This window comes from Apteryx mantelli, chromosome 4 (assembly GCF_036417845.1).
Source record: "Apteryx mantelli isolate bAptMan1 chromosome 4, bAptMan1.hap1, whole genome shotgun sequence".
NCBI lineage: Eukaryota > Metazoa > Chordata > Aves > Apterygiformes > Apterygidae > Apteryx > Apteryx mantelli.
The window spans coordinates 79,383,154-79,402,011 of NC_089981.1; the positions used below are offsets into that span (position 1 = coordinate 79,383,154).

Genomic DNA, 18,858 nt, shown 5'->3' on the forward strand with positions numbered 1-18,858 from the left:
TAAGGTTTGGAATGCAACTTTATAATATTGCCTGAGCAGCCCTATACATATACTCATCCTTGATAGATGCAGCATAAAGGTCAGCCTCTCAGAAAATGGAGAGAGAGACTTACAACCACAAAAAATCTTGGACACTGAAGTGCCAACCATTATATAGAAAATTACCAACATTTTTGAAGGACACAAGTCAGTCTGTGCTTCAGGAAACTTGAGTCCTAGCAGATGCATCATGGTGACAATTTGCTGTTTGTTTATAAATCTGTAGCCCTGTCGTTGAGGAGTAGATGAGGTCATGCTCTGACCCTTTGAGTCCTGGTGCAAATGGGCAGTGATATGCAGACAATAGAGGTGACTCAAGTTGCAGCTTGGCTGGTTGCTGCCTTCTGAAGTGCCAAATACATCCTAATCCCACAAAGTAATTGAAAACTGCTGGTAGTTAGCACCTTAAAGCATTGATAGTGGTCCTGGAGGGAGCTGTTTGTCCTTTGGAAGAGGTAATACAATGAGATCTTATCAATGGGATCTTACCTAGCTAGCCTTGCTTGTCTTTAACTGGAGGAGGAGAGGATTTTCAGATTCTTCTGCCATTATCAGTATTGGTTTGAAATCTATTCACTATCTCATTACCATAGCAAGGTAGTGAATGCCATTATTGCCCACCAAAGAGAAAATGATCCAGGCAAAATATTTTTGGAAGGGGAAAATAAAGAACTGATGCTCAGACATCTGCTTTGGGAGAACTGCTGTAACTCCGATCAGTAAGCCAAGAGGAACATACTTCATCAAGACAGTAATTCAGTTAGCAGCCTGACTGTATTTTACTAAAAGGAAAAGATCAAGAGAATCTTTTCCTCCTAAGCATCCTGAGAACCTAGATCTTTAATTTGCTGCAGTACCTTCTGCAGTCTGTTAGTCCTCTGAGTCTGAGGAACACTTGTCTTTTGTATTTCAGGTCTCCAGCGTCGCAGACTGATTCCTGCTCCGTTGCCGGATGCTGCCTCCCTAGGAAGAAAACCCAGTGTCACTGGCCAATGGGTTGATCTACCACCTTTGCCAGGCACTTTAAAAGAGCCCTTTGAAATTAAAGTTTATGAGATTGATGATGTGGAACGATTACAGCGACACAGACAAGAGGAAACTGAGGTCAGCACATATTTTACAAGAACTGTAGACAACTTAAATTACAGTATACAGGCAGAATCCTTGCTTGAATGCTGGAATGGTGTTCAGGAAATTGATTGCAATTAAAGCACTATAATTATTAATTTTACAATTCATATGTTGGGGTACCCGTAACACAGAAAATGAAAATGATTACTGTCTAAAATTAATTGTGTTTAACATGACTGATGGTGTGAATGGAAGTTACCAATGAATACATTATGAGAAGACTTTATAGTCTTAGCCTGCCTGGCTGATGAAACCTTACAGCCTCTCTCAACTGTAGGGTCATTAACTCTTTATGTAAATGGCAAGATTCTATTACATCAGGGATGCACTGAGTTTAATTTACTTGTAATTGGAAAACACTTCCACTAATTCTATTTTGGAGACCAGAATTCTATATTCTTCTGATGCCTTTTTCCTGTTTCTTTCATAATAGCCTTTCCAGGATGTTGAGAAGGTAGGAGTGCTTTTAAGAAAATAAAAATTCTTATGGCTTAGTATTAAATATAACTCATTATTATTAGGCTGTGTTTATCATTTGTGCTACTGGAAAAAAGAAATCCTCTACAAACAGTAGTAATTACAGAATGTACTAGAGATGTTTGTTAATTCAGTAAAATGCAACAAATGCTGAAGTGATGTGGCATGCTGTTCCTCTAGATTAGAATCCATTAATGTACACTTCAAATTAAAAAAACCCCAACCAAACAAAACAACCCACCTGCTAACTCTTACAAGTAATGAGCTGGGATCAATTTGTGTCAGACTGTTGGAGGTCCGCTCATAACACGCAAATTCATGAAATTGTCTTTCTGTGTCTTAAAAGGGTCTGATGTATTTCCATACGAAGCTGAAGATACTAGAAAGGCGCCAGCAACGAATCAGAGAAGTAAAGGCAAAGCATGAATTTTTGAAGGAAGAGTTGGAAGAGACAAAGTGCAGGTTGATGATGGATCCAAATAAGTGGAAAGAAGATTGTAAGTGTTTTTACAAAATAGCAGTATTATCAGCATGTGACCAATTTTCAGCATGTGACCAGTCCCACTGACAAAGTTAAGCACTTGTTTAGATTATTGGCTAAACTGAGCTCTGTGACTGCATGAGCATTGCTGTGATACAGGATTTGCTTTCAATGCTGAGTAGTGCCAGAAATGAACAAAAAGCTCAACCAGAAGAGGAAGTCGAAACAATGCAGAGACTCACTGTGATTATTATTATTATTATTAAATATTTATATAACCTTTATAATCCACTACAGTGGATTTTCCTTCTTTCCAAAGAAGGAAAAAGTATTCCCTTGTGGATGTTACAGCTGGGAAACTGAGGCGTGAGATTTGTTCACAGACTGAGTGCTGTGCTTGACTGGAGTCTCTAAAAGTAGAGTTTTGCTTCTGCTGAACCCAGTGACAAAGCTCCTTAGTTCAACAGAAATGAAATTGTACTCCACATGATTTTCTCCCTTGTGATGAGACACAAGTTAAATTCGGCCGGTAGAATAATGTTTTATGGTGAGCTGTTTCTCTTACCCACTTTTTTTTTGGCTGACAGTTGAAGTGGATCCTGATCTCGATAAGGAGTCACAGGAGTACCTGGAGGCACTGGAACAAGTGACAGAGGAACTGGAGCAGTGTGTTAATCTGTGCAAGTCGCATATCATGATAGTGACGTGTTTTGATATTGGAATAACAGACACGCAGGATGGAGTAAGGGAAGTGGAGGTTTGAAGAGAGATTTTCAAGGGACTGAAGGAAGTGAAGCTGAATCGTCTGACACGAAGAAGAAAAGAGAATAAGGAGCTAGAAAGTGAAGGAGGAAAAATGAAGACTAAAAAGCAACAATGAATGTTGTAGGAGAATGAAACAGCTGAGGGATGGGAATGTTCATAAATCATTTGGTGCCTCAATGTGACCTGAACTGTACAAAGATAAAAGGAAAAAATATTGCTTCTACCAGAGGGAAGTGAAGAAATTTAGTACAAACCAAGACTTTAAAAAACAAACAAACAAACAAACAATGGAAGTGCCTTTAAAGTTCATTTGATTTTCATTTTTGTATTTGGTGCTAGAATTAAAGCCAGCAAACCTAAGCAGACCACAAAATGTATTCCTATGAAATATTTTATACTGTATAGTGTATTTATGACTATATGTAAAAAACAAACAACATTGTAGCAAAAGCAATAAGTAAATTATGTTTTCATACCTGAACTTGCCTTCTTGTTTCATAGAAAAGCTGTTTTATGTAGCAGAATTAAAATTGTATTATAATTGTTTTCTTGGTTAGGATTCAAGATATTTTTATGAACATTTATCTATTGAAAAGTTGTATTATGGCATTTTGAGATGATTCTTTTACCTTCAGGTTTTGTATTATTACTTTTTCAGATCAAAACAAATGTTTGTTTTCCATTTTATATATACATATATAGATATATATTAACTGCTTACCTACTTCTTTGGTTACTAACCTCACCTATCACAAACCTGGTCTTCTTGGAGTCGTTAACTTAATGTGAGGAAGTCTACAAAGGGCACTGTGGTTTGTTTTGTTTTTTTTCCTCTCTGACTGCAGGAATTGAGAATTATGTTTATTACCAAAACCATAAAACAAGCAAAAAAAGAAACAAAAAGTTTTTGTAAATGTTAAGTTAGGTCCATATTTTTATATAGTTTTGACTATAAATATAGCATTTGCATTTTGAACTTTTAAGACAAATAGTATATCTTTTTACAGTTTTTCTAAGGAAGGCAAACCCTCAGGATCAAGTTTATACATGCTGCATGAGATTTGTGCTTTTTTGAAGGAGGCCACTTAAGTGTGGAACTATTGATAAACTGTTGCCAAACGAATACTTTTGAAAAGGTTTAATAGTGTATGTAATACCACATTTCATAATGAATCATATTTTCTGATCATCTTCCTTTTTATGGTTTTTTCAAATCCTTTGTACAAATATGTATTATAACAGCTTGCTTCAGTTTTTATCTGTGAATAAAAGATACATCTATTGTTATGATTGCTCCGTGCTACGTATGTGATTTTAATGCTCTGAAGAGAGAAGATGGCCTGTGGTACACAGTATTAAATGTCACATTATATTATTTCTTTGCCCAAGAGAGATAACTGTGAACTGAATTTTGACATTAGTCATAATAAACCAATCAGGAAAGAGAGACAAAACACCAAAGGGTAAAATAAATAGCAATGATAATACTTATATTCTCTTAGCACTTCACAGAGTTTACAGAAAAAGGACCTGAGGCTCAGATACTTGTTTTCCCTGATGGAACAAAGCAATTAAAAACGGGGTTACAAATACAAGAAAACTTTAGGAACTGGAATCAACCATCCATGGATAGGTCCATCATAACAAGCCAGCAGGTTCATTTCTCTTCGACACTGTTGCATTTGCTGTCTGGTTAAAAGGTATCTGTGCCCAGTCCTCATCTCCCACTGATGCCAGCTGCTGTAACTCCAGGCAGATTTAATGTAAAGCTGGTGCTTGTAATGGCATAATCTTGAGTATCTTCAAGCTATTTGGCTGAACAACCTGTACTATGTGATTTTTTCCACTCCCTCTTTCTCTCTTATGTGGCCCTTGCAGCATAGCATCCAAGCACCAAGAAAGTTCTCTCACCCTCACAAGAGTCTTGTGAGGATGGAAACGCTTTTCTCCTCATTTTGCAGCTGGTGGTGTGGGAGAGTGAGAGCAATATTTTGATACTTACATATCTTCATGACTTTGTATATGTCACACATGAAATATGGCGCTGAACTGGGAAGTGAGCTGAATCCAGGTCATCTAACTCCAAATTCAGTTTTGCTACCTATTATTTAAAACATGCTGGATGAAATGGTGGTTCCTCTTGGAGACCATGGTAACACTCACACAAAGTGGCTGCCACTCATTAAAGAGGCTTTTGTGCTCCAGAGACAGTGGATTTGGGTACCTTCCTGATGTTGTATCATCCTATTACCTCTGTCCTTTTAAGTCATCAGTGGAGAAACTTCAGGCATAAGGACTTGGGTTTTAGACAATGCTGTTTCTTCAGCTGTCCTTGTTTGGTCTTCTAATTGCGCCTCCTCAGAGTGAGGAGAGTTAAACACAGTCCTGCCCTCAGATGGCAAAACTGGTGATGAATCCTGCCGAGGGGAGCCATGTGATGATGCCTGCTTTATCTCTCTGTGGTTTGCCCCAGAAAGGGCACACCTCAGGTTGCTTATCAAGTATTGGTACTGCATTGGGTTGTATGCATGGGGATATGGTGTCTAGAATTTCTGTAGGACCCACCTGCTGATACCCTTGATTGCCACATATATTTATAAAGTTGTAAATGCCTGTTTTATTTTTTGTGTGTGTGTAAAGTCACAGATAATTCAATTCTTCCAAAGAGAAACTAACCCATGTAGCGATTCAATACATTGTGAGGTTTTTTTTTCAGAGCAAGGGTCAGATAAATAAATACAATTAAAATAAAAAAGGCAGCAGAGTGCTGAGAGACAAGTATGTGTTAGTAAAGGGGAAAACCTCCAAACAAGAGAAGGCCAAATGCATTCAGGGGGAGCTCTGCATTTGGCAGATGAAGTTACCTGGACAGGAATGGTGAAAAGGCTGCAGCTGGGCTGCTGGGCTTGCCTTGTCTGGTGGGGAGCTGGGTTTGGTGCTGGTGCTGGTGCTATGGGACTGTCCCTTAGAAGTACATGTCTTAATGGGGCTGCTGCAAGGTGGGTTCTGCAAAGGACCTGTGGTAGGCTCTGACCCCTGGGCACAGCAGGGCTGTATAGTCTGTGAATCCCTCTTGAATGGACACAAGGGTTTTTGTTTCCCTTTTTTTGCCAGCCACTTCAGCCTCTTCTCAAAGGTCTTAGTTATGTCCCCCTCCTGGCAATATTAAAAGCCTGTAAAATAAAAATCAAGCCACTAATTGCCCACCCCGCATTATATAAACATGACAACTTGTTTAAATGCTCAGCTATATAGTGTTTATTGATCAGTCCTGCACTGTATGATACTTTCTCCTTAATTTTTAACTATGGTTATGTTTTCCACAAAGTAGCAGAAGAGACATTTCAGGGCTGCTTGGTTCCATGTCTACATGGCACTAGCATACAAATTAAATGCATTTAGCCTCTGGTTCAGTGACACAAACAAGCCAGGGATGCAAATAAGGTGAGGCACTGGTGGATGAAATAGCAGACTTCTCCCTATGCAAATTCTATTCTTTATCTGTAGTTGTGGAGAGTAAGTTATCTTCCATATCTCAAGAGAAGTTCTCAGATCTTGTAATTCTCCTTTTTTAGTTACTTTTGCAGTTGTATCCAGTTAAAATTTATACAAATGTATGCTTAGCATATGATTCAAGTCTGTTTTGCCAAAGACTTAATTATATAAACTTACAAGTGATAATTGCAAAATGAGGCTGGATGCTTTATTTCATTAATTTTCCACTGAGATTTAATGATTTAAGAGAGCCATTAAATAGTACACTTGAAGAACCGATGTTTTTCTATTTGTTACAGTATCAAATAAAACCTTAGAAATCTACCAGTCCTGGAGCACTGTGAGTTCCTTTTTGCGGGGCTAATTCACACTAGAAAGGCCTCCATTTCTCCATATGCCCCAAAGGGCTCCTTCCCTCCCTTGGCTGCAGATCTTCCCATGAAATTTCTTCCTCCTCCTTACTGGGGGAACACTTTCTGGCTCCCTTGGGGACCCAAGCCACTGAGCAGGCTCACATTACGCTTAGCTCTCAGCAACAAGACTGGGTCCCCTCAAAAGTGCCCTAGATTCTGGAGATAGCCTCCAAGCTTAGTTTTGGATCTTCCCACCCAACAGTCATGGGCTCATAAATAAAACTACTCCTGGGACCTGTCAGAATTTGCAGGCTTGGACGGACAAACAAGTCAGTAGTCACTCCTGTAGCTGCGTTGTTGCTAACCATGTACTAAGCAGTGTACATCTATGGGGACCTTGGTTCAAGTCTTTGGAAAGGCAGTTGTTACAAATAGGTTTGCTATAGAGCAATCTTACAGTGCGTATACAAAACTCATTTAATGTATGTGTAAAATCTTTTTCCTTGCAGTGCTTCTGGTCTAACCAGTTCCAGCTACGGTATTTCTAGGACACTCTGAACTGCAGTATTGAAACATCAGCACTAATAGAGAATGCAATAGAAATATGAGATTATTTGTTCTTTTCTCAGCATGTGGAAAGCGTTTCATTTATTTCTATTTCAAGATGCTCATATATTTTGTTCCTAGTTATAAACCCATGTTTTCCAGTCACTTGCATTTTATTTTTAAAGTTATGTGCAGAACATAATTCCACAGGCAGCTGTTCTATATTGTGGCTATAGGCAGGGTTTAAGGCAAAAAATGTTAGCTATAAGATGACCTCTGTATCAGATGTCCAAGTTGGCAGAAGTGGACACAGATTAAAAACATGGTGGTGTATATGGGCCCAAACTTGCTAGACCATTTAAGCACCTGCTTAAACAAGTGAGTAAATCTGGTTTATATCCAGCAAAACATTCCAGTTTTGGCTTATATCCCACTGACTTGGATTTTGGTGTAAACTGCTTTAGCAGTGGTTCAGTGGAGTTATGCTGACTTTCACCAGATGAAGATCCTGCTCAAAAAATTTTATCAGTGGTCTTTGGAACAAAAAAAAGAATAAGTCTGTTGATGTGCAATGATATCATGAGTGTGAATTAGAAAGCAGAAACTGGCTCCCAGGCTGCTCCCATATGTAGCATCTCATGGCTTCATGCAGAATTTGACTTATAGAAAGCTGTTTGTAAGATACATAGAGTGAGACATAACTCTTGACAGTGTAGATGTTCAGCGAGATTTATTATCAGACCTGCAGGGGACTGCCTGATGATAGGGTGTGTATGGCACCACCGTAACTTTACAACAGCTTACTTAGGAGCACATTATTTCACTTATCATTTCTTAGGACTCTTCCCACAAGCCGAGGGATCTGCAGGAGCATGGTGGTGAGGAGGTGAATCCTTCAGAGCAACCCACATGGGGACTCTGGGTGACGTGCACTTCCCCAGCAGCCTGTTTTTCCCTGCCTTTTCTAGATCTGTTGCTTCTGACTGTTGCATTCAGCTTGAAACAGGATATTCCTGGGCATATTCCTGCAGCTCCCAGATGGGTGGGATGGGCAGCATTCCCTTGGCTGCAGCTCACTGGGGGACAGACAGTAAAGAGATGCTTATATATGAAACAGCCATTCCAAGTAACATTTCTACCTGGTCTCCACTGTATCGACACCGATTTACTAACTTAATTCGCTCTGCTGTACACTTTAGGTTGATGTGTGCTATGAAGATTAGGATCTTCCTCAAATCCCTCTGGTAAGGAGCTCCCTCTCTGCTGGCTTTCATTCTGCTGATTTGGCTTTGAAATGGGCAGCCCAGATCCTGGCATGGACCCATACAGCTTCATTCTGCAAAGGTTTTGCTTTTTTTTTTTTTTTTTTTTTTTTAATTAATTTAGTGTAACCATTTCCATGGGAGCTTCCTATCAGGTCTGGCAAAGGAACGCAGCAGCTCGCACTGTGCTGCCTCGTCTCCTTGGGATGGCTAATGCAGCTCGGCCCGACTTTTGAAAACACAAGCCTGTCTTTTACTGGGACTAAACAGAGATTGGCTGTCGACTTCAGTAAGGGAAGAAGCAGTCGTTAGCTAACTTCTGGCAGGGCTGATGTTACTGCAGTCTGTGTATTAAGTGGCCATCAGGGGCAAAGCCTTCAGTCCCAGGTAGGTGAAACACCAGGTTCATGCCTCCGCGTTATTGGCCTCTCCTACCCGAGGACACCGGATCACCTCTGATTCTGCCCTTTGGAGCATCAGGGACCTAATCAAGCCTGCAGAGCTCTTGCCACCGCTCACGTGACTGGATTTAAAACACTTTTTAATTGATCTGACCTTGTACGGGAACTACCGGTAGTGTCCTAATGTGCCACTCTCTGGGAGGCACATGCAATGCTCCGGGGCACAGGCAGCAGAGGAATAAGCAGACATTTTAGAGTTTGGCCTTTGACTGGAAAAACTGACTTTTAAACACTGGCTGACCTAGAGCTCTGCCTGCATCTGTACCAATGACACTCCATTTGTCAGCACCTGGCACAGATATACCTACAAACGTCTCTTGTTTTGAAGGGTGCCACTCATTCCATTGTACATTACCATTTAAATGAGTTACATTTGTACCTAAAGGCTTCAGTCTCACGGGGCTAAGTGCTGTACAAACACAATTTTTTTAGTTTAAATAGGGTATGAAGGGGAAGGACAAAGTGCGTTTCCCTCCAAACTGTGCGTGTAACAGTTCTTAAAAATATGTCTCTCACCACGTCCTTTACTCAGTGCTGAGGAAACCTTTCAGACCTGGCAGCTCAAACACTGCAGACAGGCTCCCGTCGGTTGCCATTTTCAAACCGCTCGGTTTTCAAAGTGAAGAAATGTTATTTATCTCAGCAGCAGGAAATAAGAGAAAACAAAGCTTTCCCTTCAGCTTTTTGGGACAGAAACAGAAAGAGAAAAATGTAGTAACGTATACTCATAAAGAAAGAAAATGCCAGAGGCCAGACTGCATTTCTTTGCAAAAGCTGTGTACCTACTGGGCAGATATAAAGGGGTGGCAAGGACCTAGGGCAGCCATGTGCTGTCCCCCCAACACTGGTTATATCCTTGGTCACATCAATGTTCAGCCTCCTCCCGACTGAATCCTTTGCAAATCCTACGTGTAGCTTTGATGCAGTAATTTTATAACATGCTTTGCAAATTCAGGGTTTCCCTGTTCTCGCCTTTTCCCAATTCTTAGTTTGCTTTTGGGCATCTTCTGTTTTTCTTGCTGTGACTTCTTTGGGTGTCTCTCTTGGACTCTGGTCTGCTCTTTGATATCTAAAGTGGTGTCACCTTTTCTTCCAGTTGTACTGCTAGTATTTTATACAATATTGCTATATATAATATTGCCAGTATTCCAGCTGTAAACGCACTTCACCATTAGGTGCTGTGCAGATTTTAAGTATAAGCTAGCCCCTGCCAGGAAAGCATACAGTAAAGAAGGCAAGGGTTGGCTGGTAAAGGAAAGAAGTCTTGGAGGTGGAAAAACTGGGAATGGAGTTCACCTCTAGGACTCAAACACTCGGCTGTGATGAGGCCAGTGGTTATGTTTAGAATCAGCCCAGCAGTGACGATAGGCACAGCAGACACATATACTAGTGATCTTCAGGTATTATGGGTTGGAATTTCTTTGCTTGAAGTCCACTGAGCTATGCTTGTATTTGAATTGCATTTGAGAACTGCTCAGAGTTTTGTGCCATACTCTCATTACGCTGTTGGGTGTAGACATTAAGTTATAATGATTACTAAATCCAAATTAAAAAGATCAAAGCTTGAACTGTTAGGATTTTTTTTTTAGATATTTTAAAGCAACTGCTGAATAATGCATATGCACCACATATTCTCCAAAGAGCTCCAGCAAGACAGCTACTCATTGGTATGGGATTTCTCTGGAACATATCCAGTAACCTGCTGAATGAAGAGTGTTGAATGTGGAAACCTACTGCTTTTCTTGGTTTACATGTTCAGAGCTTATTAAATTGCTTTATCAAGCCACTCTTTCAAAAAGAAAAAAAAAAAAAAAAAAAGCAATGGAGCATCAAACTAAGCTCCAGTATATTCCTGGGGTGCCCTGGACCTCTCTTCAGAAGTCTGATGACTTTGGAAACATTTATCTTCTTCAGTCAGGGTGATGAAGCTACTTAATGGGGTTGTCATTGATAGCCACCTGATTGAACACAAACCAAGTTCTGAAACAGAACACCTTTTTCCTCTTCCTTTTCCTTTAAAGTCAGAAAATACTGGAAACTATTTGGACTAACTGTGTCAGGAGAGATTTCCAGATGTATTGACAACACACTGGCTGGTTTGCCATAGAGACTGAAGATCCCTTTTCAGATATATAAATTGTAAATGCAAGTTGGAGAGTTGCATACTCCCTGCCTCCAGCACAGATGTTATGGATATGACATTTGAGCCTTTGATGCCATGAAATTACTTAATATAATAGATATGTCTGTATCTGTTGGGAATATGGCCAGGGATTTCATCTTTCTGTGTACCAGACTGTTCCACACCAGTCTTCCTCCCTGCACACAGGAATGCAGCAGTGCAGTCCCTGCCCTCCAAGGCCCGTCCCCATTAGCAGTGTTAATAATCCAGTTGAAAAGAAGCATAGCACGCTGACAGCACCATATGCAAACTAACTGGGAATGTTTGATAATGCTAACGTCCTGCCTTCCCTTCTCTCCCTTAGGAAAATGTGTATCCACTGTCATGTACTGCAAAAACCTCTCTCTGCCCCTTGTATATATGTGGCAGCTAGTTAATAATTTTCTAGCTGATGGTAAATGAGATCACACAGGGCTGCTACCAGGCTCTCTAGGACCCATACAAGTTGTTGCATGCATTTCAAGTGGCTTCCACTGTGTTGCTGTTTGCATAGAGCTCCTGATACTTCACAGGGTGTGATTTAACTGTAATCTCCCACAGCAACAGGCTTCACAGACAGTAGTTTTATTATTTGCATGTAAGCTTAAAATGTGGCAATACTTTAACAAAGGCAGGGTGGCTTTGTATTTACAAATGTGTTGCATCAGCCTTGCATTTGTTGTGCTATCCTTGCATCAGAGGGAATTACTGATGTGTTTTGCCAGCCTGCAGTGCATTGGCACATACCCATCTAAGGGACCTGTTGCTGCTTTTTATTTATGGAGTGTGTGCTTGTAGGCTGAGGAGAGGGTCAGTGCATGACTGCGTAGCTTCACTGGTTGGTGGAAGCATTTGTGGTAACTAGACTATGATTCAAGTTCTCCTGGTAGGTCCCAGTCTTTGGAAAGTCCCAGGCCTAGTTTAAACAATGTCACTGATTTCAGCGCCAGTGTGGCAGGGCCCTGTAGGTCACCTGGAACCTTTCCAATTTTTGATCTTACTGCACTGCAGTTGCTGTACTCGTACCTTAAGTTTTAAACAGCTTGATGTCAAAATGGGTGTTTCGTTAGCATTAATATGTATCAGATTGCAATCACTCTCATTGCCCAGAGGGAGGTGAGACCCATGAAGAAATAACAGACTTCACCGTGCATTTGGAGCACGGAGTGAAAAGGCTGTAGTCGTATGCAGCTCTTCTGCATTAGCAGAGAAAGCAGTAGGGGCGTGTGGAATGACCCAGAAACGTATTGCAGCCAGTTTCAGACAGCCCTGGCAGTGTGCTGGTGACTCACCACACCTACCAATCCAACAAGAGCTGGAGATTTGCTCTGTGTAAAGACAAATTGCTCTTTTTATTTGCTTTATGTTGATTTTTGCCTTTTCTAAGATTTGCCATGAACCAAGGACAGCAGTAAGCTTTTCATATCTTAGCAAACTTTTTTTCAATTTTGTCCAGACTTGAACTTGTTCAGAGGCCTTTGAATAGAGACACAGTAACAGTTTGCTTTTTATATTGGGTGTTTCAGACATGTTCTGACTGCATCATAAAACAATGATAGGAAAATTGCAGGACAACTCTAACAGAAGAGAACCTGTGGCTATTAATCATCTCTGAGTTTACTGTTCTTACTTAGATCAGTACCATTCCCACACACTGCAGTATTAGAATATATTAACGCAAGAGAGCTTTGTCCCATGGTTTGGACTTCAGGTTGTGCATGGTATCTGGCAGTGGAAACAAAGAAGCCTGATTTCTTACCCTTTTATAAACACCTTCCCTCCATCCCGTCCTACTAAACCCAAGCTCCTGACACCTTCCTTATGACAACCTTGGCAGATGAAAGACAACATGGGCTGTGTCTAGTGCAGAGCTATTCAGGTGCTGGCTGGCTGTCCAATGCCACCAAAGGGACTGCACAATGCATGAGCTGTGCTCGCCTTTTGCTTGGTGGAAGAGCTAATTTCCTCCTCTATCTCACCGCCAGTTTTCATGAAACCCTCTGGGAATGTAATTATCACTGAGATTTCTGCCCCTTGCCAGATTTGTTTGATGTTGGCCAATGCTCTCCAAGTTGCGAGGGATAAGGGGGAGAGTGGTGAGAGGTACTGCGCTGTTGAATAAAAATGGTTCAGCAGTTAGAGAAGTTCCTATGTGCAGTATGAATCTAAATAATTTGCTTTTAAAGCTCAGCATATCATTAAAAGAGAAAAATATGTAATGAGGCTACATACTCCTGAGAGTGATTCAGGGACTTCTAGCCCTAAACCTGAGGTCGTCTTCTGTAATGAGATACATCTGATAGGGATTTACTTCTCAGTAAATAACTCCTTTCACTGCTTCTGGGAATGAATTGAAAGTAATTGAGAAGAGAGAATATTGGTACAGCTGGTAGATCTATGTTCAGTAGGGCTAGAAAAGCTGAAAATAACTCTGCCACGGAATTTGCTTATGAGGATTTCTTATAGCTCCAGATCCTGGTTACAGATTACCTCAGTGCAGATCTAGAGAAAGTACACTCAAGTGAATTTAGTTTGTCTAAACTTACACCAGCACTGATGAAAATGTGATCTGGATTGTGGCACCTGTGTTTGGAAAGGGTGCTTACACTCTGGCTTAACTTACCACTATGCTTCAGCAAGCACTTTGCTAATTTACGGGCTTCATGCCCCTTATTGAATGGTAGTGAATTAAGGGGAGGTGAAAACAATTCTAGCACATTTCTTCAGCTGCTGGCAATGGATGTAACTCCATTGTCCTTAATAAGGAGTGCTAATTTTACACCTGTTAAGGACTTGATAAAGAGCAGTGCGGCAGTGCTGTGCCTTCTGGGGTAGATAATGAGCTATTTTGTGCCTCTGAGTCCCTGCTTTCTCACTTGCTGGCTAGAGCCTTATGAGGGCGAGATGTGGGTTTTATTTACTGTCTGGCGTGCTATATTAGTCTTCTACCTCTTCTGTGCTGCTAGTGGCCATATGGGTGACTCTTCTGGGAACCTGCAAGCATTGTATTTTGATGTACACTCCTATGTAAATGAACTGAATGGCTTTCTTGACCTGTGTGACAATGCGAGGAGAACATTTAAAATTGTCTTGGCTCGTATGCACCTTTGTCTCTTGAAGTGAGGCCAGCCATGTCTTAGCTCTGGAGGAGTTTTAGTCAGAATTTTTTGAAGTCATTAATTGTAGAGGCCATCTGCTGCAGGGGGAGGGCTGGAAAATGCTAGGTATTGTCTTAAGTGTGTGTAATCCAATTTTTTTTTTTTTTTTTTGGTGAATGCAGCCTTTAATCACCAGGCTTGCAAAGTGAGGCATCTGTTTCTGAATTTAAGTAGCTGAGACTAATCAGACTAATTCAAGTTTTTCTGCAGTAGACTTAACTGATCAACCTAATTTCTTTGCAAAAAAGGAATAATTGTTTATTTATGTTAGCTTTTGCAGAAAGGAAGATGTTGATTTTTTTAATCATTTTATGTGGTAATCTACACTTGAAAGTTGATGTAAAAATTGTTTACAAAATACACCTGTTCTCATTTGTTGCTACTTCAAAGCCTGTATTGTGCTAAAGGGAGGAGAAAAAGTGCTGATGTGTGTATTTCCTACTAGCGTTGTCTGTTCTCATCAAAGTGCAAAAAGTTATTTTAGTTCAAAATACAGCTTAGCCTGGAGTGGATGTTAATTTTCCTAGTGCAAATTGTAAGTCTGAACTGAGGCATTTAGTCTGAGAAGGCACTTTCAGTTAAATTGTTTCTTATGTTTTTCTGGTGTGCTAAAATACCTGACAGTTCCAGAGCTGCGCATTCTGCTGCAAAGAGAAGTTATTGGAATTTATATTTATGGTGCAAGGTGCCTAGTACTCAAATCTATTTTACAAACATCAGTTGTTAAACAGCACCAAGACTTATGAAGCAAGTGAATATTAGAAGAGTGCTATTGATAGGTAAACTGAGACACAGAGAAGGTACTCAAGTGAGTGAGGCTAATAAGTAGGAGATTCAGCTCCCTCCTCTTTAACCTGGCTATTAGAAAATACTCCTCAGTCTAACATTGCCCAAACATGTTGAATCAAATGTGTAACTATTTACAGGACAAAAATGAGCTTCTGAGAAACGGATGCTCATCCTGTCACTGTAAAACTAGCAAATCTGAGTTCTGCTAAACTTGCCTCAGGTAGGAGTTTGCTGCTATTTTTAAAATTGGATATTGTCACATTCCTGGGGAAAGCTGATGTGGACTAACCGATTCATTTTATTATACACACACAGACATACATTCAGGCAGAAAACTGTGGTAACGACAAAATTGCTTTGCTTTGTGAACTTGTTAAAATAAGGTCTTTTATTTGCTGGTGTTGAAAGCTGGAACAAGTCTTCTTTATAGCTATAGATAAACCCTGACATTTCACATAGGCCCCAACCTTGGGCAGATTATTAACCCTTGAGTGAAGTTGCCCTTGACTTCAGCCTAATACATATGGTGAAAGTTATTCATATACTTAAGTCTTTATCTTGATTATCATTTGCCTGCTTTATTAGGGAGCTATTTCATGTGCCAAAGGCACAAACTCTAGCAAGGGCCTGTGGGGCCATACCTTTTTCTTAAAAGGTACAACCTTCTTTCTGTTGTTCTTGTAATGGTACCATAAAAAGGGAGGAAACTATACTATTGAGCATAGTAATGAAATAATGCTCATTGTCTGATAAATCTTTAGTGGAAAATAACCAAGGGAAACTGGTAAAGTAAGTTGGTGAGAGTTAACTTACAAAAATCTGGCATTACACAAAGTAGGAAGCACATTACAAATTCTAACTCATTTTATTTCACTTAGTTAATATTTTGCAGAGTGTTTGCATGTATAGTGCTGATCAGTATTAAGATCTAGTCCATCTATTTTTTTAACCAGGTAAATAAAACAATATCCTCCAAATTGCATTTAAGAATAGATGTTCATCTTGACTTCATCTGTTATTATGAATGTTTGTTACAACTGTTCCCCCTCCTTTCCTTTCATGGGAACCAAGCCATTCCAGGCATGCTATATATTCCTCTCTTGCAAAGACAGTAGCATAAAGTTTATAGGATGTTTCAGATGTTTCTTAACTCCCAAAAGAAACTCTAGCACAAGTAACTTCATTGGTATTACTTTTATACACCCTCTCTACTAGTTCCTTTCTATAATGTAACCAGGGTAGCACTTTGCTACCACTACTGTGGGAGAATAAGGTATCTTGGCATTAAAGGTGTTATTGCAGGGAGACATTTAGAACCAAAGCTAAATTTCAGCACTTAGAGGTAAGTACAGGGATAGACTTGGACATAGTCATGATGCTTTATTGTGGTCTGTCCATCTGTAAGTGATAGTAAGCTCAGTGGTGGTCTTAACTGAGATGCTAACTATAATGGCCAAGCAGGGATGACTCACTAGCTTAGCATGGATGTGGTTCAATGCACTTTAGGACTCTTCGCTTACTGTGGTGCCTCATACACAGTGTATCAGGAATGGGACAAGCATGAACTTATTTTTCCCATTCTGCCAGCTAAGGAGGTATTTTAGGCCTATTTTACATCTCTTCTGCTGAGGTGTGAAGATGGTAACTACCTAGAACACCACTTGAAAGCATACACAATGTGGAGTGTAGCTAGTAACCCTCAGTGTCTGAATGTAAGATTTTGTTTTGCCAAAGGGAAGGAGACTCCAGTTTTTGTACTGTCAAAAAGACTTTAACCTTTTGAAAAGGTCATTAAATGCAGAAGTCTGAAAATTAAGTTCAGTTACTACATGTGTTTGCTGCTGCCCTCAGGAAGGTGATCTGCGCTGTTTTTTGTTCTGTTTTGCTTTTTTCTGAAGTACTGAGCAGGTCCCATTGAAGACAGTGGAGTTTCCACTGCTAGAGGAAGGCTTTGTGGAGGCATGTGGATGAAACTACACAGACCGATTGGACATTCAACTAACTTGAAATTTTCTGCCTTAAAAAGCAGTAGTGGGCTTGCGCCAGTAACAGCTAATGGGAGCACAGTCTGTTTTGTTGTTATCTAATTGCAGTCTCTGCTGTGACCATGGTTCATACTGGAATGTGGATATGAACAGGAATTTCAAACAGGCAGGACCCTTTCCACCCTCAGCAAGAATCTGATGCTACTATCCTTCCTGAGAAAGAGGCCAAATCATTGTATTCTCCTCAACTCAGCAGCCTGCAAGAGCACAGGATAAGAAGCTTTTCTCACTCTGAATAAATTATGACGTGTTTTGAAAGTCAGCTCTGTCTAAAATTGCTATTTCATATCTATTTTCTGGTATACAGCCACTTGCTGAAAAGTAACAGCTTTTGTGACACAAAGTATGAGACTGTCTAGTAAGAGCTTGTAATGTAGTCCTCATCCTGCTTCAATACTGATTTAATAATCTTTTGGGGCCCAGTTGTGATCTCTGACCCAGAGCTGCCAAGATTGGAATAATTTTGGTGTATGAGAGCAGAAGCAGTTTTACACTGAAAATTCTTGTCCTGATGAGATTTTTGCAGTCTCTCTTAAAGCAAGTTAAGGCTGCTATGTATCTCTAAAAGAGATGAGCTTAAATAGAATTTAAAAGAAAGTGAAGTGTTCTAGCCTTGCACACCTTATTCAGCCTGATTCATCTGCAAATACCTGAAGTAAGTATCTGTACCCAAACTTGTTATTTCTGATAAAATTACTTTTTTCATCTTGGTTGTATTAGCTTTCAGTTAACCCCATGAAGGGTTAACTATGGCAGCCATCCAAGCCAAGAGGCACCAAAGGCTGGCTAAGTGTGGGAAGGTCTATATCCAAGAGGAGTGGTTGCTGACTTCTGTTAGTCTAGAATTTTCTAGACTTATTAGTGGACCATTCTGTGTCTGAGAAATGATATTAGGCAATGCGAATGACCTTGCTTTTTGAGTGCTTGCAATAAAGGGGTAATGCAAAATGTGTGGCCATTCAGATTTCTGAGGGTTTCAGGTCTGTTGACCCAAAAGCTTTAGGAGCCATAGTGCTAGCTAGGCCATACATGGAAAATAGCGTCCTGTGACTGTGCTAGTGCTTAATCATAGGGAAGCTTCTTACAAGGGGGGTCCTATGGCTATAGCTGGGAGAGCTGATATTTTTACCTTCAGCTTCTGTTACTTCCCTGGTTTATGGAGCCATATGTACAGCCAAATTGCAGAGGACGTCAGCTGGCTCTTCTATAAAGATCAGTCCTACAGATACTGCTCTATTAGCCAAATACAGTATTGGATGGAAGCATGTGGGAGATAGTTTTTCCACCCTTTAAAGCTCTTCAGTACTTCAAAGTTTCTCCTAATTGTTCCTGAATGACACCAGAAAGCTGTTGGCTTATTTTTGGTCTGGAAAGATAAGGAGACTCCTGAAAATAAGTCAGTAGTGTGGGATGTGAAATAATACTTTCAAATTTGTTAGACCTGATTCATGAAAAAGACTTGATTTTGAGTTTGTTTTTTCTACCTGTGCTAAGCCAATGGCCTATTTGGTTACCCCTATATATTATTTATGCAAAGTGTAACATCTCTGAAATGAGGGGCTGAGGGAAAGAAACCTCTCAGACCATCAAAAGTGTAGTGCTCCATTTAGGTAGCTCAGGGGACTAAGAATAATCTGGCTTTTCTGGATCTGTTTTTCTGTTAACCAGAAGCTTCACTCTGGCAGAGAAGGAAAA

At 40.2% G+C, this 18,858-nt stretch overlaps 1 protein-coding gene across 1 annotated transcript in view; it reads left to right on the forward strand.

Moving 5' to 3' along the window:
* The window catches only part of KIF26A (kinesin family member 26A), a 101,643-nt gene extending 97,463 nt beyond the window's left edge, over positions 1–4,180 (forward strand). Inside the window, exons 13-16 of the mRNA XM_067295688.1 lie at positions 953–1,143; positions 1,604–1,624; positions 1,994–2,144; positions 2,716–4,180. Of these exons, the coding sequence (XP_067151789.1) occupies positions 953–1,143; positions 1,604–1,624; positions 1,994–2,144; positions 2,716–2,891 (539 nt within the window). The 3' untranslated portion in view covers positions 2,892–4,180. The remainder of the gene's footprint in view (positions 1–952; positions 1,144–1,603; positions 1,625–1,993; positions 2,145–2,715) is intronic.
* The last annotated feature ends 14,678 nt before the right edge of the window (positions 4,181–18,858 follow it).